Source organism: Macaca fascicularis, chromosome 4, assembly GCF_037993035.2.
Source record: "Macaca fascicularis isolate 582-1 chromosome 4, T2T-MFA8v1.1".
NCBI lineage: Eukaryota > Metazoa > Chordata > Mammalia > Primates > Cercopithecidae > Macaca > Macaca fascicularis.
Window position 1 is genome coordinate 115,188,580 of NC_088378.1, and position 25,288 is coordinate 115,213,867.

The 25,288-nt window shown below is 36.3% G+C and overlaps 1 protein-coding gene across 26 annotated transcripts in view; it reads left to right on the forward strand.

Moving 5' to 3' along the window:
• The window catches only part of DST (dystonin), a 488,729-nt gene that overhangs the window by 414,838 nt on the left and 48,603 nt on the right, over positions 1–25,288 (forward strand). For 24 of the 26 annotated variants that reach the window (XM_005552656.4, XM_005552659.4, XM_005552672.4 and 21 more), the window contains 12 exons: positions 879–1,045; positions 2,403–2,562; positions 2,761–3,087; positions 3,616–3,700; positions 4,803–5,044; positions 5,975–6,181; positions 14,953–15,072; positions 15,267–15,374; positions 16,852–17,070; positions 21,378–21,581; positions 22,896–23,127; positions 24,020–24,246. In XM_005552656.4, coding sequence (XP_005552713.3) covers positions 879–1,045; positions 2,403–2,562; positions 2,761–3,087; positions 3,616–3,700; positions 4,803–5,044; positions 5,975–6,181; positions 14,953–15,072; positions 15,267–15,374; positions 16,852–17,070; positions 21,378–21,581; positions 22,896–23,127; positions 24,020–24,246 — 2,298 coding nt within the window. The remainder of the gene's footprint in view (positions 1–878; positions 1,046–2,402; positions 2,563–2,760; positions 3,088–3,615; positions 3,701–4,802; positions 5,045–5,974; positions 6,182–14,952; positions 15,073–15,266; positions 15,375–16,851; positions 17,071–21,377; positions 21,582–22,895; positions 23,128–24,019; positions 24,247–25,288) is intronic. The other 2 variants (XM_045390235.2, XM_045390238.2) reach the window with 1 other exon arrangement.

Genomic DNA, 25,288 nt, shown 5'->3' on the forward strand with positions numbered 1-25,288 from the left:
CATTAAGGAGGCAGCGAAGCATACTGTTTTGTACACTTAGGCCTTCCTCATTGCTGGCAGCACAGTGCCTGTGCACAGCAGTTGCTCATGAGCTATTTGTTTGATTAGATTAGAGCAAGGTAAAAGGCTTCTTATAGCAAATATTTCATTTCAGGTACTTTGAAATGTTTACTTAGAATCCAATTGAATTTTGTTTCTGGTGCTAAATCCTGAAATATTAGTCTTATTTAGCCAGCTTTGGAGATTTCTGACATCTTCTGGCCTCTCTTCCTTTTGGCAATGATGTGTAAAAGCTGTTTCAGTTTGCAGCCTCACACAGATTTTAGGAGCCAGTCCCACCTGGTAAAAGGAGCCAAGAGTCTCTCGTTTCGTTTTAGCCTTGTTAACTTGTGAACTTGGGCTGAGTCTTAACTTCCTTGTCTATAATGGATTGTTTAACGTGGGAAAGGGTTTTGAAAACAGTAATGATTTATAGGAACCTTTTGTATCTTGACAGGGCAGATAGTTGTTGAATGTTTAAGGCGTTCTTATTTCATTACAAAAATGGAGATTTTGCACTTTTTTCATGATTCGTTGGAGTTATCCTAAATGGCACCTTCTACCGTATTATTCTATATTGAAAAATTAATAATGAGTTTAGTGGCCTTACCAATATTAGTTTTGTCTACTATGAGAAGCCCCTGCCACAGTGTCTGACCCAATAGTAATAAATCATTAGACAAATGAGTTACCTTTAAAATCCCACTTTTCACATCCTTTCTTATGTGCATACATACAAAATACATTTTCATCATATTTCAGAGGTACTTAGAATACATTTTACTTTATATTCATATAATTATTCCCTTGCTTTTTTATATTTAATGTTTTGTCTCAAGCTTCTTCAAAGGTTGTTGGATGACCGCAAATCTACGGTGGAGGTAATCAAACGAGAAGGAGAAAAAATTGCTACAACAGCAGAGCCTGCAGATAAAGTGAAAATTTTGAAACAGCTCAGTCTCTTGGATAGTAGATGGGAGGCACTGCTTAATAAAGCTGAAACAAGGTAACTTACATACTTCCAGTTCTTTTGAAAGAGTAGCAGTGGCCTCTGTCTACAAAACTGACATTTTGTATTTCGGTAATACTTTTCTTCAAATCACGATTTTCCTGTGTTTATCATGTATGTGAACAGAGATAGCAAAGATTGTAGTGCCTCTTTCCTCATTCCTCTAATGGTAATGGCTTGTCACCGCTATGTCCCAACTTTTTAAGAAAAGCATTTCCCTTGGGGGTGATTAATTCATTTGTTTATTACATAGTTACTTCCTGCTTACCATGCATCAGGCACAGAATAGTTATTTCCACTGATTTTAGATGATTGGATATTTGAATTTAGTAAAAAAGGTCACAGATAGTGATAATCCAGAGGTAATTATGAATATAGTAATTTTATTCATTTTTTAGGATCAAATTATCAACTGAAAGTTTTTAAAAATATGTGTGTATTTTGATGTTATAGAAATTATATTTAATAACTCATGCCAATTTTCTATAATTCCCTTCTTCCTCATAGAAAGCTAATTTTTAAAAACATGTAATTCCCTGAAAATTAAACATGATAAGAAGTTGAGGCAACAGTATCTCTTGATCCCAGCAGAAATTATGTATACAGGATTTGATACTGAATCAGGTACTCCATATACAGACCAGAACAATAGCTTGCCCTAGATAAATACTGAGGGCCGTGGAAACAGGTTTTAGCTTTAGTCCTCTGCAACCGAGGAAACGTGTTTCCAAAGGTATTTTAAAATACCAGTAAAAGTCCAGTGAATAGTTCTCCTCTGTTCATGATATTTTAATCCATAAAATATTAATATTGGTTTTGGGAAGTAAACCTAACACTGCGCTTTTATAAAATAGGAATCACTATTAATTCCACTAAGCGTTGGAGGAAGAAGCTATGTATGCTCTTTAAAATTTGAAACCTGTTTTGACCATTTGATTAAAAGCAATCTCAGTAACTGTTGCTCCAATTGAAATTAATATATAAAGCACTTAAAATGGGGCCTAGCACAGAATATGTGTTCAATAAATTTTACCTATTGTCATTACTATTGCTGCTGTTATTATTATAACATTGCTCTCATTATTATAACTGTAATTATTGGAAGTAGTTACAAAAGATTACTTCAGACTTTCATGAGATTCATGAACTTGAGGATGATCTGTTGTTCAACTTTAATTTTTTTTAACAGAAGAATTGTTTTAATATGTTCTTTAAATGTTAAGAGATTTAAATTTTAACCTAAGATAGTTTCTACAGAAAATGTTTAGAATAGATTGCAGGATCATGACTGAAGATTTTTGTTGAATATTTCACACATTCTTCATCACTAAATGACCTTTTGGCACATTTGTAGGAATCGTCAGTTGGAAGGTATCTCGGTGGTAGCCCAGCAATTTCATGAAACCTTAGAACCACTGAACGAGTGGCTTACAACCATAGAAAAGAGGCTGGTGAATTGTGAACCCATAGGAACCCAAGCATCTAAACTTGAGGAACAAATTTCACAGCACAAAGTAAGATATAAATCACACATTAGAGAGGTTCAGTTTTTATTGTGTGGTTTTGTGACATAAATTTGAGTTATGTACTATTGTTTTGTTTAATTGCAAACTAAATCCATTTCACATGTCATGCTTTAGTTTTATTTATGTTTTCATTTTTATTTGTCCATTCTTTTTTTTTTCTTCTTTATTGTTTTAAACTTTGTTTAGGCCTTAGAAGATGACATCATCAATCACAATAAACATTTACACCAGGCTGTTAGCATTGGCCAGTCCTTAAAGGTTTTGAGCTCCAGGGAGGATAAAGATATGGTGCAGAGTAAATTAGACTTCTCTCAAGTGTGGTACATTGAGATTCAAGAGAAAAGTCACAGCAGGTCTGAGCTCCTCCAGCAGGCCTTATGTAATGCTAAGATTTTTGGGGAAGATGAAGTTGAACTGATGAACTGGCTGAATGAAGTGCATGACAAACTGAGCAAGCTCTCAGTCCAGGATTACAGCACTGAGGGGCTATGGAAGCAGCAGTCTGAACTTCGGGTATTTTAATTTATTTTATTTTATTTTATTTTATCTTATTTTTTCATTTCAATTGTCATTTCTTAGTCCTTATTTCTGTGTCATTTTATGTTTATGATGATTTTGATGAATCACTGTACTCAAAAAAGACTGTTTATACAGATTACTTTTAATGAAGTCATTTTAAAGAAAAGAGTGGCTCTATCCAATTAGCTGGATATTTCACTTTTCATTTTGCTATTTTATTGTTGTATACAAAGACGTATATTAACCAGTACTTCAGTACGTCCACAAAGCCCATTTTCATAGGGCCCTAGGTATTTTCTGAAAAGGCATATGCTGTGAATTATGGTAGATGAACATGGGACATGGGGCCCGGTGGTGAAAAGAAGAGGTCTAAACATGGGAACAATAAGAACATTTGAAAATGTGAGATATTGACGGAAATATGTCTCTGTGAAATCTAATTAAAGTTCTCTGAGATTAACTAATGTTAATGCTAACTTAAATGTTTTTCCCCCCACATAAAAATGGTATTTGTGTTTTTAGGTTCTGCAAGAGGACATCTTACTCAGGAAACAAAATGTAGATCAGGCTTTACTAAATGGTTTAGAACTACTTAAACAAACCACAGGTGAGATATCTTTCAAATCAAATCATCATGTGGTCAGCATTTATATTGTTTTCAAAATATTTTAGGGATGGGAGAAAACCAAAACACTTTATAGTTTTTGGTCCAGTCCAAGACTTTCATTCTGGAGAACACTTTGAAGACCAATCAAGGGGGTGGTTAGGATATGATCTCACTTTTTTCTCATGATCTCACTTGAGTTCTTGATGGAAGTTGTGTGTATTACTCATAACATAAAGCACTTTGGCACGGGAGCTCATCAGAGAAGCCCAGGACAGAGTCACATTACTTTTCCACTTGTGAAAGGCAGATGAACACGTAGGTTGTAGACAATTTCTTTTTAAGATAGATTGCATTGCAGTGCCACACAGTATGGCTATGTGCATAGCTATATACAGGCTTCATTTCTTCATGTCTGAATCACTAAGAAAACTGATACATAGTTTAGTATCTAGATGAGATTTTTGGGACAACTCAGGGAAACTAGTTTTAGTGATTCCTTTGGCCATATGAATTTCACTATACCTATATCCAGTTCAGCAATATGTATATGTTGGGGGCAAGTACCATTTATTATGTATTGAAGAAATTAAATGTAGACTCAAGAGCCTTGAGCTAGACATCTGAAGCTCAGGACACAATTTTTCTGTGTGTCAAAAAATGAGGTAGAAGCAAATAAAGATCTGTTGGAATAGTGCAGATGAGTAATGATGAGTAAGAGCAGAGAGGCTAAGTATCTTGCCCAAAGTAACCCAGCTTTTAAGCCATGCATGAAGTCAGTATTTGAACTCAAGCAGTTTTTAACTCCTCTTCTTTGAAAACAAAGTCTCATAAAGATAGACACAAAAGTACTGCTTTCCACATAACCAAAGACACTTAGCCTTTTCCAGTTTCTACATTTGTATTTTCAAAGTGATTTAGATTTGCCCGAAGTCTTGGGAAAGATTAACATTTAGAAAAGGGCTTCTCTTGAGTAGGATTATCTTTAGAAAAATGTCTCCTTTTGTTCTCTAGAAAATTTCATCAGTGTTCCATAATATCTGAAGAAACCCTCCCCCTGCCTTTTTTTTCTTTCATAAGAAATAACGTGACTTTGAAATTTTAGGTGATGAAGTTTTAATAATTCAAGATAAATTGGAAGCCATTAAAGCAAGGTACAAAGACATTACTAAATTGAGCACTGATGTAGCCAAGACTCTGGAACAGGCACTGCAGCTTGCAAGGCGGCTGCACTCCACACACGAAGAGCTGTGTACCTGGCTGGACAAAGTGGAGGTGGAACTACTTTCATATGAAACTCAGGTTCTGAAAGGAGAAGCAGCAAGTCAAGCACAAGTGAGACAAAAAGTAAGCTCTCTTTTCTGCATTTTGGATTAGTCTTTTATCTTTTAGGGAGTCTTATTCACACAAAAATAAAATTATATTTGTCTTATGTCATTACATATGCTGAAGGATGCCTTGGTGGGTGGAGACCCAATAGAAATTGGCAGCAGATCAACTGTTTAAACTTTTAGGAGCCCAGATGAAAAGTTGAAATGAAAACAGTATATTATAATTGTTTCAAGAGTCTTATATTTGGGAGTATAGTTGATTACCCAAGGGAAGAATGATGAAAACAGAAAAAAAAGGAAAATGATCATTGTTTCGGAGATACACATAATTTGGTTGGAATATCAATATTTCTATAAGATAACATGGGGTGGGTTTTCTAATTGTATTACAGAAGTAGTATACTACATGGTAATCATTCCTCTTTTCCAAGATATCAGCCTGTTTTTATCATCCTTGAAGTATGATCACATGTGGGTGAAAGAGAGTTGGTGAGGTCAGGCTCACTGAGCCTGTAATGAGTCTACTGTCATGATTTAAAGCCAGTTTGTCCTCATTTTGAGGGTCACTTAATTCTGGCTTGGAATATCCTGTTCATTTTACTTTTCTGTTACCTGATTACTTAGAGTTTCTCAGAAAGCAAAGAATAATACATGTTAACTTGCTTGTTTTTGCTTCTGAAATTTTAAATATTTATATTAAATTTCAAAGATAAAATCTTGCCATGTCGACAAATGAATTGTTCTTTCAACTTCTCAGGAAACATTTTTCTTTTCGCAAAATAGCTTCAAATAAAAAAGGTTTATTTAACTTAACTGAAACTAAGGGAGGGGGGAGTGGGGCAAACCATCACGTTATTCGCTTGCAAAGGACTTGAGCTCCAAGAACAGTTAAAGGAAAAGTCTGTTGAAGCTCTTAAGTGTTACTTACTTATTTGTATGTTTTCAGGAACTGAAAAAGGAAGCTAAGAACAACAAAGCCTTACTGGACTCCCTTAATGAAGTGAGCAGTGCTTTGCTGGAACTGGTACCATGGAGGGCAAGAGAAGGACTTGAGAAAATGGTAGCTGAGGACAATGAGCGCTACCGATTAGTGAGCGACACCATCACTCAGAAGGTGGAGGAGATCGATGCTGCCATTCTGCGATCACAGCAGGTAGGGAAAAATGGTTTGTTGTCTAGGCAATAAATTTTCTCCAGCTGTTCCCAGAGCCTTTACCTGAACAAAGATGCCTGTTAATACTGTTTCCATTCATTTGCTGTGCTTCCAAAATGAAAGGGTGGATTTGAAAAGAAGTTGACTGGGCTCCTTCGACGTCTGAGCACCAGGGCAAGGCTAATCTGTACATTGTTAACAGCCATCTGCCTCATTGTTTCACAGATTTATCCTTACCAAGTCAGACACTGCGAAGATCAGCCCAGCTTTCCAAACAAAATGCTTTTGTCTACACATATGCATATTGCTGCTATTAATTTTTATGTATTGACTAAGTCTAATCTGTATGTGAGTAAATACTGTGAATTGTTATGTAAGGATGTATTAACTGTTCATTTACAGAAAGCTGGGGCAAAGAGAAAGTTTTCTTTTTAAAAAGGAAGCAGTTTTTTTTGGTAATGTGAAGTTTTTTTCTGAAGATGACAGAAGGGGGAAAAGATGATAGGTTCCGATTTGTCTGTAACTCTTGCAGAATGTATACTCCCAGAGTTTTATAGGCATTCAGCCCTTAGCCACAGCTCCCTGGGAAGACTATGGGCAATGAGTGGGGTCCTGGAAATAGAAGTTTATAATACATGTGTTGATTAACTTTGGTTGAAATTTCTGAGAATATTTACATTAAGTCATCAGATTTACTACAAAGTTTATGTGTGGGGGTAGTATGATATTGCAGTGTACTTTAGAGCAGAGTTTGTGATGGTGTACGACTAAACTTTCACTAGTGTGAGCCAAAAGCAAGAAGCATAAATCAAGCAGATTCTGTGGGAGCATCCAAAATTAATTTTCTAATGTTGCCATAGAAATGGAATTTATAGTTAGTTCTAAAGCATAATGTTCCACTCCTCATTTTAGTGCTGTGCTGTAGGATCACAACAACTGATGAAATACAGTGATAGCAAAAGCCCTGCCTAAGAAATTTTTGTGAAGGAGGGCATTCATGCTCGAGGAATGTATTTGTGTGACTCTTTTTAAACAGAGGAGTTTGTATGCCTCATTATTATAGGAAAATGAGGGTGTTTATTTGTGAAGTTTATTCAACTATTGAAAAATATATTTTTTTCACTGAAATGTATTTGAACGTTTCAGAACTGGCATCTTCTCTAAATAGCAAGAAAATTATTCTGTACTCTTGGGAGTAAGATTTTCTTGAGAAGTCGACTATGGTTGGCTGGTTTAGTAAAGTGAGACAGTAATAAGGGCACGGTCACAGATTGAGTTTGCATTGGTTAGTAATCTCTGATATGTGTCAAGGTCATTAACTGTGGCCAGGTTCTTCAAGGTTTTGCATATGTTTTCCAAAGGTGTGGGGGAAAGTAAGTCAGCGTAAGTCTTCCGGAATCCAAAATATATATCCTTTAGGAAAATAATGATTTTTTTTTTCCTGATAAAATCAGTCCTTATTTAAAATTTCAAGATTTTCTCAAAGAATACAGAAAAATTCATGAAAGAAAGCATATGTAAGCAATTTGGTCTGTATCCTTCCAGTCTTCCTCTTGAGAGAGAAGAATTTATGTAGTAAAATCCTTTTGCAAGAGAAAGACAATGTATATAGTAAAAATCTTACTACCAATAGATTACACATCTTAATGCCATTAATATCTTCTGGTTGTTCATGTGTGTATTTTTATCTTCATTTCTTTGAAATACCTGCAAGTCTGTCCAATGAAAATACCTTCAATTAGGCTACATAGACACACAGATATTCAGAGCTGAGAGGAACATGCACAGCCTGCATGGGAGTGAAGTGACTTGCCTGTGGTCTCACGAGCAGTAAGTGGCAGAGTAGCAACTAAAATTTAATCCATATTTCATTCTCCCTCACTGCTGTGCCTCCTCATAAATTATATATAGAGAAAAACCCTCGAGGGTGGTAAACCATTTTTTTCTAAACTTCTTCAATAATCTGAAGATTCCATTATTACAACAAAGTAGAGGTATGTAATGAGAATATTTCCAGCTGTAAAGACTGTGGAGGATGAGAATGCAACACTAAAAGGATCATAAAACATTACCGTGTAGGGAAACCCCTAAGAATAGAGTAGTAGGTGGAATAGAGTAGTAGGTATCTGTCTTCCTGGTGTGGCAGAGATTTCACACTTAAAAGATAAGTTTCTAAACTCATAATTTCAAGTTTATAAAGGAGCTAATATATCACCGAAATATTTTATAAGGTTGCCTACTTATAGATGTTTGGAATTAGGACCAGAGTACAGTTTAATAAAAAATGTTTGTTTTCTGTTTTACCCAATAACAATACATCCATGAAATATAAAAAGGAGTGATGAAAAAAATGTATCTTTAGACCTGAATATTAGCCATATATTTTGGACTATCTGTTTTACATTGTTTAAACAAATTACCATTCTGAGTCTCCTCTCCATATGAAATGTGGACACGGTATGACCTGAGCTCATCTTTTTAGACACACATTTAGTCACATGCAATTTATTTTATTAACAGTGACTCTTCCCCCGGACCCCTGCCCCCAGCCTACCAACACCCACATGTGATGGGGTAAGAACATGTGCCTTGAATAATACTTCACAATTTTAAAATTTATAGATTTAATGATTTATCCCATTTAAATCAGGGAGAGTTAAATTAGATTTTAAATGACTAGGTGTTCTGTTTTCTGAGCAGAAATAGCTCTTAAGATACTTCATATTTTTTTCCAGTTTTAAGGTTGCATGTATACAGATATACCTCCTTTATGCCAACCTGCTTTTTGGAATGTAACAAAAGCATAAACAGTTTGTCAACTGTGAAGCCACAATCACAGAATGTATTGACTTAAAACATCAGTGTGGAAGATGTCAAGAAAAACATGGAAAAGACTTAAAAGTTTGAAGGGCGAACAGAAGGGAACATACAGATATCTTCTAATTAGCATATACTTTGTAACCACCATGTATAAATTTAGGTTTTTAAAAAGTTTTGATTTGACAGGGTTAGATTTTCTTGTTAATCCTATATCACAATAACAGTTTTGAAAAGATATGCTATTGAACCTTCATAATATAGGTGTGAAGGTCCTATTTGTTATTATCTGAGAAATAATTGAAAAGCCTCAGTAATGGGTGAATGAGTAAGAACTTGTACATTTGTTGATACCACCCACCAAGCTCCCAAGTCTCACTCTAGATTTGTAGGCATTGATATTCTGAAAAGGGCATTATTTTTTAAAGTAATTGGGTCCATACATTACTTTTAGGAAGAATCTGAATGGGACAAGGCAGCTTAGTAAATAATGATGTTGAGCTAAACTGCCTCCCTTTTACAATACATGCCATTATATGAGTTATAAACTACATATTTCTGCATTTTAAACCTACACAGAGTAGCATACCTTTGTTGCTTTCTTTCTACAAGCTTTGTGGAAATGGGGAAAGGCACTTTTGCTTGAAAAATGTACAGACTTGGGTTCTGAATTCAGACTACCTTGATTCTTTAAGCCTCAGAGCAATTCATCATCCTTTGCTTCTTATAATGTACAGTTGTCAGTAGTTGCTAAAATATGTATATCTCACCGGGTTTGGGAATCCCAAGCATTCTTCAGCAGTTCTAATTGCTTGGCTTGTGTAAGTGGGCCCCATAATAACCCTGTTAGAAAGGCCCTTGGATTGGTGGTTTGGGTGCAGTTAATGCAAACAACTCACTGGGTCATTAGGAATCAGCCTGGAGAAAAATACCACCTGTTTATTTCTTTTAAAGGACCAGAAGGAAACATCTCCTACGGAAATGAGATTTGTTTAGACCCTCCAGGTGTTGTGGATGGGAAAATATGGGCTGTGTTACAAATAATGAGAAGCAATGTGGGAGGAAATGCTAATCAAAAGAGAGTGATAAGATCCCCAGTCAGGGGAAGGGAGTAAAAAGGATGTCCTTGAGGTTAAGGTTTGCTTATCATTTTGCCTTAAACCTCTATTAAAACCTTAAACCTCTATTAAAACATATTATGTATTGACCTTTGTGATATTTGGCAGTCCAGAAGTCAGACCACCTTCGTTAGAATCTCAGACTCAGCATTTACTACCTGAGTAACCTTTGGTAAGTTAGTTAACTTCCCTTTACCTCATTTTTCTAAGCTGGAAATGGAGTTAGTTAATGGTAATACTCACATGATACAGCTGTCAGGATTAAAGGAGATATTGCATGTTAAGCACTTCGAACAATGTGCTCAGTAGGATGTTGGCTGTTACTGTTTTAGAGAGTGTTTTTCAGGCATATTTAGACGTAGCTACTTAAAATGTCTTGCAGTAACTTTTAGAAAATTCCTGAAATGCTAATTCAACCATAAACAGAAGTTACAGTAGCTAGAGTTGGTGGTTCGACTCCTCTGATGCTATTAAAGTATTTCCCCAAATGCAGTTATGGATGCCCAGATTATCAACATTTTATGTTAAGTCAAATTTTGCTAATCATATGAGTAGTAAACAAATTTACTAAAATTTGGTCTAGTATATTTCTCTCCATGTTGCTTACATGTAAAATGAGCCATTTTTATGGTCTGTTAGAAATGCACGTTAATTAGTCATTTGAGTGAGTCATAGGCCTAAAATGCCTTGCCTTACTATAAATTACTTAATGTAGATCCTGTAGCTACTCCCTTTGTTGCTTAACAATATTTGATAATTTAATTTAAAAATTTTCTCAAATGACAGATGGGAAATATCTGCTTGAAGTCTTTTTTTTTTTTCTTAGCAGAGCAAATGTTTGACTTGATCAAAGAAACATTGTTTGGATTTCCTCTTTTGGCACCTTAGATGGTATCACCGTGCTGTTTATTGTTAGAAAGTTTTTTGTATCTTTTTTTAAATACGGGAGACATAGTGTTAAACTAATATTACTATTTCACAGCGTGACTTTCTTTGTGAGGGCACTCATTTAAATACTGTCCGGCTGAACACAAACGGGTGGGGTGTCACTTTATGGTTTTTTCAGGAACCAGTACAAGAAAAAAATTCATAACTGTTAAGTTTTATTCAGATATCTTGCAGTATTTGCACTCAGGTAGAAAGGCCTGGACTGTTTTTCTCTGTTTTATATTCTTTAAGTGAATCACATAATCAGTTTTTACCTATAGCTTTATTGTATATGCCTTGAAAAGTAAGAATCCACATAGAAGACTCTTTCACTTGTTTTTCGTGGGGATTCTTTCTCCACATCTGAAGCTACTGAATTAGTTGATGAAATGTTTTTCTTTTGTTTTCATATTGATCAATAATTGCTAATGAATAACTCCATTTAAAATTAAATAACATCACAGAAACTGTTGAACTAGATTAAGATAGATTATTTTAAATGGTTTCTTGGTTTCCTTATAATTACAGAAAGTCTACCTATAAGCTTGACAATATTAAATTTTCAATATCAAAAAATAAATTATACCCCACGTTGATGAAGTTACAGCAAAACACTGCTTGTGGGAGTGTCCGTTAGCACATTCTACCTGAAGGGCAATTGGGCAGTATATATCGAAGAGAGAAAACACAAATAGGAACTTATAGGTGAGAGGTTACTCACAGAGTTGTTTTTCTTTTTTAAAATTTTTTTGATTTAATGTATTTTCTTTTAATTTTTAATTTTTATGAGTACATAGTAGATGTATATATTTATGAGGTACATAAGTTATTTTGATACAGGCATACAATGTCTTATTAAAATTAAACTTGTTTTAAGTTAATTGTAAATGCACCTGCAGCTGTAGGAAACAATACAGAGAGATCCCATTGTATCCTTTACTCAGTTTTCCCCAGTGGCAACATCTTTATACTAAAATATCACAGGCAGGATATTGACATTGATACAGTCAAGATACAGAATATTTCCCTCACCACAAGAATCCTTCATGCTGCTCTGTGAGCCATACCCATTCCATCACATCCTATCCTCCCTGACTTCTGTCAACCACAAAGCTTTTCTCCATTTCTATAATGTTATCATTTCAAGAATGTTCAAGTATTTTTTCAGTCACAACCTCTTTCTCCTCTCCTTCTGGGACTCTGACAACATGAATATTAGGACTTTTGTTGTTGTTCCACAGGTTCCTGCAGTTCTAATTATTTTTTAAGTTATTTTCTATTATTCAGTATGGGTAATTTCAATTTCTATTTCTAAGTGGTAATTTATTTTCCTTCACTGATTCTTTCTTCTGTCCCCTTCATTGAGCTCATCCACTGAGATTTTTATTTCAGTTTTTTTTTCAGTGCTACATTTTCATTTGGTTCTTCTTTATACTGTATATTCTTTTTCTTTGCTGAGATATTCTATGTTGTTGATGAAGCCTTCTAGTGTTTCATTTGTTTCAACTATGAACATTCATAAGTACTCATTGAAGCATTTTTATCATGGCTGCTTTAAAATCATTGTCAGATAATTCTAACATGTCTGCCATGTGGGTATTGGCATCTATTTGATTATCTTCTTTAATTCAGTTTGAGATTTACCTGGCTCTTATATGACGTTATGAGTGTTAGAGCTTAAGCTTTCTGTTTTAGCTGCCTTCCTCTGTTACCACTCTGGGAGAAGAAGCTGGAGGTTCTACTAGGTAAAGGTAGAAGTCTAGGTTCCCAACTCAACCTCTGTTGACACCTAGGAGATGGCTCGTCATTTCTGCTGGGTGGGAGTGGCAGTTCTAGCTCCCTATGTGGTCTCTACTGGTACCACAGTGCGGGTGGCTGTGATGGTGACACACTGAGTGGTGGTGAGATCCTGACTCTCCACTAGGCCTTCTCTGATGTCACCCCAGAGGAGAGGAGGGAGGGGCAGTTCGTTACTGCTTAGTGGGGGTGGAAGCCCAGCCTCCCCAAATGGTCTCAACTGATACGATGGTCTGGGCCTTGTTTTTGGGCAGAAGGGACGAAACTTCTGGCTCCCTACTTGGCATTCTCTAACATCTCCCAGCAGGAGTGTTGAGGACCTTGTCACGGCATTACAAGGGTGGAAGTGTAGGCCCCCCATTTGTCCTTTCTTGGCATGAGTGTGAATGGAGCAACCATTTTTTCTGTAGTGTTTGGTTGGAATGGAGTGGTTATTGTTTAAAGTTGTCTGTTTTGCTGCACTACTCCTTTCCTGGTCCTTTGGCTAGAGAAGAGCAGGCTTGTTTTGGGACTTTGTACCCATTAGTGTTGTGTGGTTGCCAGTTTCTCCAGTTTTTAGTCTTAGATACGTGAGGCAAAAAGAAAATCCCAGAGAACTCACCACTGTGTTCTTCCTGGCAGCCCAAGGTCCATGGTAGTTCTGTCCTCTTCTCTCCACTTTGTGGAATCTTCTTATATATGTTTTATATATAATGCCTAGGGTTTTTAGGTTTACTTATCATGAGGAACACAGAAAAGCTAATGTACTCCATTTTCCCATGAGTTGGCATAGTGTTGCAGAGAGTTTTAAAAGTGTGAATTTAAAAAAACCTAGTTTCTTATCTCCACCCATCTTTCTCCCCAACTACCTGTTTTCCCACCCCATCTGGATTTCCAGATTCCTTTGAAAAGTTAGAAGATCTGGCAGTACTGGACTTGAATAGCCAAATGTTCATTCCTCATTGATTCTTCCAACTGAGGTCATTTTAGTGATCATTTATTTTCGGTACTGTGGTGTCACAGGCCCATTTTATCCATTTATGGTAACTGTTTGGCCCTGGAAGGCACTAGGGTTTATCCGATGGAAGACATTGAAAATGTTCGTGCTCTTTGACTTGATAGTCACTTTTAGGAATCTACACTAAGGAACTAATTAGAAATGCCAACAGAAATTTATGTACAAGTATCTTCATTATAGGGTTGTTTGTATAATAACGAAAATGCAGAAAACTTAAATGAAAATCCAGGTATGCTAGAATATAATGGTATTATTTGAAAATCACATTTAAAGGAGTATGACCTGGGAAATGTTCATAGTAAATGAAAAAGCAGGATATAAAGTTGTTTATACAGTGTCATCCCAGACATTTTTACAAATCTTTCTCTCTTGATTTGTGGAAGAAAATTCACTATAGTACCAGCAGTGTTAATTCTAGGTTTTAATTTTCTTCTATATGTTTTTCTCTGCTTTATGAATTTGTACTGTACTTATAAATTACTGTTATAGATTACTGTTATGATCAGGAAAATAACATTTCTTAAAATATTTAAGAATGCTCTTTAAAATGTTTTCTGCCATTATTAAATGAGATGCTTAAAAATTATACATGAATCATTTAGGGGTATACTCTGCATATCTAGAGATGTATATTACACATATTTATAAACATAATAGTATAATAAATAAATGGGAATATTCTATTCTTTTTGCTAGGAACCATGTACTTTGATAGCAGAATGTTAGGTGCATGTCATAGGAGTTGAAGTGATGGGTGAAATGATGAAAAGATGGTACCTGGCTGTTGGCTTTCATAGCTGTTACATTTGGACAGTACTCCTAAGGTGCAAATTATTAAGACTGCCTGAAAAGAAGGCAACAGTGCTAGCTGTCCTAAAATCATTAATACAGTGCTATAAATCCAACATGTTTTAAAAGCTTGTGTTTAATTACTCTGTGGAAAGTTCTCTTTTCTTTAAAATGTAGTCATTATCATGAATTATTTTAGGATGCCATGAGGAGACAAGCTCAGATTTTCCACTTGTGTAATAAGGATATTTCAAAGAACGGTAGATAGGTATTTTCTGGCACCAGGAACAGGAACGTGCTGACCTAATTATTTATCTTTTGTTTAGTTTGACCAAGCAGCTGATGCTGAGTTATCCTGGATTACTGAGACAGAGAAAAAATTGATGTCTCTGGGTGACATCAGGCTTGAGCAAGACCAGACTTCTGCTCAGCTTCAAGTTCAAAAGGTGAAGAAATACATTTCCAATTGCCATATAAATTATTTGCTGGTGTGCTCCAAGTCTATAAAATGTGCTTGTATGATTTACTTTTTAGGACCCCTCTAGTGTAACGTGGTATTTTTAACTACTCGCCTAATTGTTTTCATTTTAGTCATACAATTTCTTGTTTTATTTTTTGTCTTTATTTTGGTAAATCACAGACATTCACCATGGAGATTTTGAGACACAAGGATATTATTGATGAACTTGTTAAATCTGGGCATAAAATCATGACCGCATGCAGTGAAGAGGAAAAGCAATCAATGAAGGTATAATCTTGTCTGTGGACTGGTAGTGGGACACTTGAAAAAACAGCAGGTGTTGAGCTTTCAGTCCTAGAGAAAAACACTTTTCCGTTATCCACAGCTGCCATTTAAGCAGCAAAAATAATTAGTTTAAATAAGGCATTTTTCAAGTTTATAGAATAACAGTAAAAGGAATATTTCTTAAGAGAATCACTACGAGGACAATCTTTTTGAATAGGCACAAAAGCTATTAAGGTTTGAGACCTTGGTTAACTGGCACGCATTAAGCATTCAGTTAATGTTAGCTGTATTATTGCCATTATTATCAGTATAAATTATTGTTTTTATATGTATCAACTATTGTTTATATGCTTCAGAGACATTTGGGCCTCTTAATAAAAACCAAAATATGTGGCTCTCTCTAATGCTGAAATCCATTTTATATAAAGTTACAGTAAACTATTAGGGAAAATATGAGCTGAGTAATTAAGGAAGCATTCAGTTTGTGTAGTTTTAATTATCCTTTAAATTGGCAGAAAACCAGCTACAAATAAAAATGTTCAATTCATATTCAAACATCTAAGCAGCCTAAAGAAATTGATGTATATTCATGCTTCTGGTAGGAAGGATATCCCATGGCAAAAAAATATAGGAATCTCTATGCCTAAAATCACATTTTAAAGAGTATGCATTGCTTTTAAGGTAGACCATACACAAAATAATAGAATGCACAGTGTAATGATATACACTCTTATATTTATTTATACTCTACAATAACAATTTGCTTGTTTATAATTGAATCTTTATTATTTTTGTAAAGACTCTGATGTGAAAAATGCAGATTGTCTTGAAATAGTTTCTTTGTTAATCAGTGGTTTTTTGGGTTATGATTGTGCTTTATCTTCTGCTATTAGTTTTTGCTATAATTTATCCCATAATCTAGATCACTGTGACTACCCCGTTAAATCAGTGTATAGCACAATGGCACAATGTTCTGTCTTGATTCCTCTCTTTCCATGTCTCTTTCTCTTTCTCTTTCTCTGCACACACATATATATACACACACACACACACAATGTGTGTATATATATATACACACATATATGTGTATATGTCAAAAATTAACTTTGTTAACTAAAAATTTTTACAATTTCATTTGCAAAAGGTAGTCTTTATTTTTTTTCTGCAAAATAAATGTTGCCAGAATCATATGAGACTTGTTTTCTAGTCTTGAAGCCATTGTAAGAATGACTGGAGAATTTTGCTTATTGTTTTTGGAAATCTCAGTGTCTTATTCATAAAAACTTGAGGCACTTTAATTTAAAGTGAACTTTTGTACATATAAACCATTAAAATCTGAATAGCTTTTACTGATGTATTCATTTAATATACATTTGTCGAATGCCCACTCTGTCCAGGTGTGGTGTGCTGGACAGAGCACTCTGGAGTGTGTGTGCTTGTTGGCCTGACCAGTAAAACATTTCATCCTTTTATTTTCTAGAAAAAACTGGACAAAGTACTGAAGAACTATGATACCATCTGCCAGATTAATTCAGAAAGGTATCTGCAGCTGGAACGGGCACAGTCCCTGGTTAACCAATTCTGGGAAACATATGAAGAACTTTGGCCATGGCTGACAGAAACACAATCAGTCATCTCTCAGCTTCCCGCCCCAGCCCTTGAATATGAAACTCTAAGGCAGCAGCAGGAAGAACATCGGGTAAGCCTGGTGTGAAAGAGAATATTGTATTCCCCATTAAGAGAATCATGATTTTTATGGTGGTTTTTAGTGCTGTTAAACATTTACATGATTAAGGCATTTTAGAATATTGTGTTCTGGTCTGTGTAATTTGCTTACCTCATAATTGCTTCTTATACAGGGTTATAGTGAGAAGACTCATGTGGATAGACTTATTGTATATGTCATTAATTACATCACAACTTGTATAAAATATGCAGTATAAATCATCTAGATAGAAAAAAATTCCCATTTAAAAATGTTATAGAAATAAGCTTTTGAAGTGCTTTCAATTTACACACATTGAATTGTTTTAAATTTATACATTTAGAATGTAAATGCAGAGTGGAAATATATGGGAGAACGATTATACAGACAAAGCCATTGAGCTTGGAGAAAATGTGTAATATAATGAATGTGTCAAAATAGCAATATTGTGAAAGCTATGAAAAGGAAAAATGCTGAAGTGTAAAGACAGATTATTTTGTTCACCTTATGTACATGGAACTCCTTTGAAGTTCTTGTTCCTGTAACTGTAAATGGGTAAAGTAGGAGGAGCACATTTACAACGACAGTTACGTCACATTTTTAACATGTATGAAATGGCACATGAAGCCCTCTTCTCAGCAGTCACTTAATTGTTAACATGGCTTAAAATTTTGTAAGAGTTTATGTGAGAGCGCATTCAAGACTGTCAGAAAGAAAACTAGATTTCTTGCTATTTATGGACTTGTGAACCTAGTTGCTCTTCCAGATCTGTACAGAATGTACTCTGAGACTAACCGTGGTGTGCATGTATGTGTGTATATGCACGAGTGTGTGTGTGTGTACACTTGTGCCCAAGAGAGAAGGAGGGAGAGAGAAAGGGAGAGAGAGAAAGGAAGGGAAAAGTTCAATTCAGGGTTTATTACATCATTGTTTGGAATATGTGACATACTTGTCAATCTTGTTTGTTTACCTTTTTAATGAATTGTCATTGAAGACTATACTGGAGTATTTATTTAAAAGAGAGTTTTAGAGACCACACTTTAACTTTCTTTAATATAGAATGGGAATCTTATGGAGTTTTATCTAAATGATTCAGAAGGAGAAAGACAAGTATGTAGAATTCAATTTTTGTATAAAGGTTTATTTGTGGCAGAAATCTGGTGTCTACTCACTGAATTATTTTAAATAAAAAATGTTTCATGGATTTCTATGCTGAGGTGATTTGAATAGCCACGTTTTTAGCATAGCATCAAATAGTATGGAAAGGTTCGTTATTGAGCTGAAATTTTAAAAATTGAGTTTTTTGCCTTTTTGCATAATCTTTAAGCTCTCAAAACAAATTTGTGATTGTCTGTATAAAGGGAGGTAGAAAGCTTTGTAGCCACATTTTCAAATGGTTTAAACTAAAAGCTTTGTTGTTTCAGAATATTTGTAGCCTCCTAGGATGGCATTTCTTCTCCAGCTCTACAGTATCCTCTCCATGTATTTTGGGGGGAAATCTAGTTCATTCTAGCCAGGAATGAAAAATGTCTCCAAGGGCCATGTTACCACATGATAGATATCTGAAAGTCACACCGGATAGCTCCAGCGTGACTGGACTCCTATGACAGCATGTTGCCAAGAATCATTTTGTCACATATAAGGCAAAAGGCATCTCCTTTTGGGCCCTTTTCTGATGCACGCACATACCTGAGTAGATGGCCAGTAGGTGTTCTCTTGCCTGTCATGGGACAGTTTAAGAATGGTTTAAAAGTCTGGCCTGTAATCCCAGCACTTTGGGAAGCCGAGACGGACGGATCACGAGGTCAGATCGAGACCGTCCTGGCTAACACGGTGAAACCCTGTCTCTACTAAAAACACAAAAAATTAGCCAGGCGTGGTGGCGGGCGGGCGCCTGTAGTCCCAGATACTCAGGAGGCTAAGACAGGAAAATGGCGTGAACCCGGGAGGCCCAGCTTGCAGTGAGCCGAGATCGCGCCACTGCACTTCAGCCTGGGCGACAGAGCGAAACTCCATCTAAAAAAAAAAAAAAAAAAAAAAAAAAAGTTTTAAAAAGGGCTCCTCAGCCAGGCGAAGTGGTTCATGCCTATAGTCCCTGCACTTTGGGAGGCCGAGGCGGGTGGATCACTTGAGGTCGGGAGTTCGAGACCAGCCTGACCAACATGGAGAAACCCCGTCTCTACTAAAAATACAAAATTAGCCGGATGTGGTGGCTCATGCCTGTAATCCTAGCACTTTGGGAGGCCGAGGCAGGCGGATCACCTGAGGTCAGGAATTCGAGACCAGCCTGACCAACATGGAGAAACCCCGTCTCTACTAAAAATACAAAATTAGCCGGTTGTGGTGGCATATGCCTATAATCCCAGCTACTTGGGATGCTGAGGCAGGAGAATTGCTTGAACCCTGGAGGCGGAGGTTGTGGTGAGCCAAAATTGCGCCATGGCACTCCAGTGTGGACAACAAGAGTGAAACTGTCTCTTAAAAAAAAAAAAAAAAAGACAACTCCTGTCACTACTTGCCAAGCCAAGTTGCCTTATAGTGGTGCTATACAGGTGAGATCTACCTAAACTCAAAGGAACTCAAGAAATATTTGAGAGTCTCTTGATAACTCTTGAGTGAAAGCTTGTTTTCCAAGCATTCATGAAAGAACATTGACAGGAGAACGTATGTAACATCTTCAGTTTTCCTTTTCCATGAGATTAGCTATAGCTGATATACTATCACCACCTCCATTCGGTAAAGTAGCATGAAGATATCTAATTATGCAAAATAAAACATAAGAAAACTTTGGCCTGGGACACCCAGGAGCTAGATTGCAAATATGCCCTCCCACATTCTTATGTGCAGCATGCTACATTATACTCTTCCTTCTTTTAAAATCACATTTATCTTTATTTAGCCCTTTCCAAAACTATTTTGAGGCAGTGTTCTGAAAACCTTCAAAATATTTTATTACATTGGTGATAGTTAATGATGTAATTCCTCAACAAGTTCTCAAAATAATGGTCAAAATTGATTTTAGTAGACACTTTCAATAAAAATCTAGGTATGTGGCCATCCTGGTAATTTTTCCTGGTGACTGATAGAAATTAAAGTTTGCAGGAAGAGACTGGTAGCTTATCTCTAGACTATCTTTCCTGAAAGTAAGGTTCCCCAGAGAAGCTTTTGTGAGGGGCTGGAGTTTGGAGATACACATTCTGGTGAGGACAAAGAGCTGCTGATGAGGGAACCTAATCAATAATGTAGTACAATGAAAGACCCCTCAATGTTGCACAGAGGCCAGCCTCAGAAAAACCTGCAGGCAGGGGTGGCTTTGGCTTTGACCCATGAAAAACTGCTCATTGAAATCCATGGGATCCATGAAGTATAGATATTCTGTGTTCAGGCTTCCAACACATCTTCTCTATTAAAGGGAATGGGGCTCCACTTGAATTCTACACCCACCCACTAGTATAAATATCATTGTATTTCCTGATTAGCTAACAAAATTGTGCAACACATTCATATGGCATGCATTTTTCCTTAAATAGACCTTACAAACAATGCTCAGTATATAGCTGTGTATTGATAGATTGCCCTTGCAGCCTTTTATATTTTAAAATAATGGATAGAGATTCATTTATATGTATATCTATATATCATACATATGTAGAATAGATTCATACATAAATATAAAGTGTAATACATGTTCATTCATTTTCTATCAGCCCATATATATAAATGCAATGGCTTGTGGGCTTACATCACCCTAGCATTCCTTATCTTGAGGTTTTTGTCTCAGCATTGCATCTAACTTCTATTGAGCTTCTTTCTATTCTTTTTTCTTCCCTCTCTTCTCCCTCCTCCCCCCCGTCTTGTCTCTCTCTCTCTTTTTCTTTCTATTATTTTTGTGTATATCATGAGTGTGCAGAAAGGAACACCATGAGATATGACTTGGTGTCTGTAGGTTGGGGACATAGTGAGTTCAGAATACTTTTATATAATATGACCCTTGGCTAATGCTCTTGTCAAAATGTGCTGTTCTTGGTATGAGATGCATAATGAACTGGGATTCATTATTTCACTGAACTAGCAACTTTGTACCCTAAAGGGGCTTTGGTGTGACCAGACTGTTGTTTAATCTTTGTGTCAGGGCCCTCTATTCCTGGCAAAGAGCTCTATGAGCCATCATGTGTTAAATGCCTTGTGATGGGGAGGGGTTTGTTTGGAGTTTCTTGCCAGCTGGATGCATTGCAGGTGTAGACAGCTGTAATATGGAGGTGTGACCCTGAGATACTCAAAAGCTGTTTGGTTTGTTATAGCAACTGCGAGAGTTAATAGCTGAACACAAGCCTCATATAGATAAGATGAACAAAACTGGGCCACAGTTACTGGAATTGAGCCCTGGGGAAGGCTTTTCTATCCAAGAGAAGTATGTGGCAGCCGACACCCTCTACAGTCAAATTAAAGAAGATGTCAAAAAGCGAGCTGTGGCACTGGATGAAGCCATTTCTCAATCAACTCAGGTAATTGTTTACACTAGAAATAGAATTGGGTTCTTGCAGACAACAGAGCACAGAAAGACATTTTCCTGGATCTTCTGATTAAATTTTAACTAAAATTATTTCACTACATTAACTCTGAGTATTGATGTCTGTGTCCCTCAGAGGTGATGTTTGCTTGCATCCAGCCTTTATCTCCTTATTTTTCTCTGCCTGCTTATAGATATAATAAAAATAATTTTCAATGACTTAAGAAACATGCAGTTGTCGTCATTGTCCAAATATTTAATTCAGTGTCCATCCTGAATAGAATGCAATATTTGCCATTGGGAGAGATAAAGGAAAGTGTTATAATTATTAATAAAATACTCTCAAGAAGGCAGTGAGAAGAAAGAATGATAGGCTAAATGAAAAGAAAAAGAATATAAAGTTGGATATTGATGGTTTTTTCTTTTCTGAAAATATCTTTTTCAAGAAGTTGAATTTTGAAATACCCAAAGATTTTCCATTTTCAAGATTTGGGTTTTATTATTAGATACGGCATGTTAGAGTAGGCCAGTGTCACAGTCCTGTGTGATTATTCCTTAACTTTGAGATAGTATAGAACAAAGTTCATTCATAGATACGAATGAACAAGTTTTTATAGCTTTAATTGTCTATGGTTGAAAATAAAAATTTTAAATTCTCTCATGTGTCTGATTATGTGTTTAACCATGAAGTAAATAAAAACTTCTGGAACTTGTAACTTCTGTTATATCAGAAGTTAAAACATTGGGGAGGTTTTTTTGTTAAAATTTTTTTTAACATTTTTCAGTTCAGGAAATGCGTAACTTAAGAATTCCCTGGAATCTAATCAAAACTTTCCATGAATTTCACATTAAATAATATAACTTTTCAGGATGCCAAAATAGTTCATTAAAAATGAAGGAAACAATCCATTGTAATAGACAAATACTCAGCTTATTGAACTTGATTTTTAAAATTAATTTGAATTATGATAACAGGATGAAGCAATAGGTAAAGAGATGCTGCTGACATGTCATCCTGGTCCAATTGCATATTAACATATACCATTTCTTAATGTATACACTCAACTATTCACAAGAAACTAAGTCTATTGTACATAGGTCATGTGACACATAGGTGCATATACGTCATGATTTTAGGCATGTCTTCACGTACCAGGTGGATGCAACTTTTGAATGGGTCTGTTGATAAAGAGGCTAAGATTTATTCTTAATTTTGCCACTAAATTGTAAAACATGTTTCTTCATTTAAATTTCACACTTGGTATTACAGATCTTTTTTCCATAAAAGATCTCTTTGTTTTGCCCCTAGTTCCATGACAAGATAGATCAGATTCTTGAGAGCCTGGAACGCATTGTGGAACGTCTGAGGCAGCCGCCGTCTATCTCTGCAGAGGTCGAGAAGATCAAGGAACAGATCAGTGAAAATAAGAATGTGTCAGTAGACATGGAAAAGCTACAGCCATTGTATGAAACTCTTAAACAGAGGGGAGAGGAAATGATCGCTAGATCTGGGGGCACTGATAAAGACATATCTGCCAAAGGTAATACTTTTGGAATAGGGAAACAAACTTTATTTTTAAAGCATTCTAAATGTTTATGCTGTTTACTCAACATCCAATTGGATAACAAAATGCTGCATTTTAAAAAAGGTATTACAAATGTGATGTGTTTAGGGTTGAAGGGCTGTGTATGCAAATCCCTTGTTAATGTCTTCCTGTGTTTGTGAAATTAATCAGTTGACTACAAAGCATGCCATTATACATAGACCATGTATAAATACCATATGTTCAAAGACCATGTGTTCTCAGGCCGTTTAAATCAGTAGGTTAAAGTGTATTGCTAATAAGGCCATATCTGGGTTTTTTTCCTCATTACTGACTTTACTACCTTACATAGCATGCATCCTGCGTCACATAGCCACAAAAATGAGAACCACTACCACGGCCAGCCATCTTTGAGATATGAGCTGAGGGTCAAAAGGGAGAGCATGTGTGTAGTGGAAATTCACAATGAAAGTACTCTAGAAGTAAGCTCAAAATACATACCATACATTGTTACATTCCTGGGACTGAACAGACAATTTTACTATTGATTTGGAGAGCATAAAAGTGTACCTAGGTGATTATTTCACTCCCTTTGGGATTAAGGACAGCCTTAATGAACTTGAAACTTGATAAATTTGGTTCTACTCTGAGCTCACTTTTGTCAGGAAGAACCTTGGTTTGGTAAGAGTAGGAGACCCAGAGATACTGTGTTATTTGGCATAGACTCTTGGACCTACTGATACCCACTGGACTGGGATCATTCAAAACTTGGTCCAGTTTTAGATATTTAGCAAACTGGATCACTACTTTCTGTGTGAACTGTAACATTCTGCTTTGTTGGTTCCATGGGGCTAACCAATCGCCTTGTGGATATTGTTTTGCTTCATAGCTGTTCAGGATAAACTTGACCAAATGGTTTTCATTTGGGAGAACATACACACACTGGTGGAAGAAAGGGAAGCCAAACTACTGGATGTGATGGAGCTAGCAGAAAAGTTCTGGTGTGATCACATGTCATTGGTAGTTACCATTAAAGATACTCAAGATTTCATCCGGGACCTGGAAGATCCTGGAATTGATCCTTCAGTAGTAAAACAACAGCAAGAAGCAGCAGAGGTAAGCAGAAAATCTCATTTAAAGTTAGAAAAATAAGTTGTGGCATGATGAAATCCAGATTCCTTGGGTAAATATTAGGCGTTACTCTGTTAACATTTATATTTGGTTCTGAAAATGGAATGTACAATGATCCAGTAGGAGATACAATATACCCACAAATTTCGCTTTGAGATTGTATGTTTAAAACGACTTCTCAGGCCATGCATGGTGTCTCATGCCTGTAATCCCAGAACTTTGGGAGGCCAAGGTGGGAGGATCACTTGAGGCCAGGAGTTCGAGACCAGTTTGGCCAACATGACGAAACCCTGTCTCTACTACAAGTACAAAAATTAGTCAAGCATGGTGGTGCACACCTGTAGTACCAGCTACTTGGAGGGTGAAGCATGAGAATCACTTGAACCCGGGAGGTGGAGGTTGCAGTGAGCCAAGATTGTGCCACTGTACTCTAGCCTGAGCAACAGAGTGAGACCCTGTCTCAGAAAACAAACCAAAAAAACCCACAAAACAACAACAACAAAAAATTTATCTTTATCCTCACTGTTCTTGCCTTATTTCAGGGCCTCATTATCTCTCTTTTTCTTTTTAGCTTCCACAGTAATCCAAAGTGCAGACTGTCTTTCCTTGCTAGGCCTCCCACCTTGCCGCCAGTCTTCCCTCTAGATCTGCTCTTACTCTGTTGCTACCTAAACCCACTCAGAGGCATCCCCTGCCTTCTGGATAAAGCTCAAACTCCCTAGAGCAGGGCATGCAGCTTTTTGCATCCCAGCCTAGCTCGTGCCTATGTTTCCAAAATTATGTTTTTCTCTTGCTCCTTTACCGAGCTCCCTCCCTGCTACTGATTAGAAAGGACGTTTCCCAAAACAAACTGTTTTGCTCTTTCTAGTGTCAGTGCCTTTGCACATCTTATTTCCTCACTCTAGAATGTCCTTCCTGCCACTCTTCTGGCAAAGCCCACTCAAGGTTCAGTTGGATTATTACCCCCATATAAAACCTTTTCTTGTATACTTAGCAGAGTTAGTGCACCTGTGTTCCCATAAGGCTT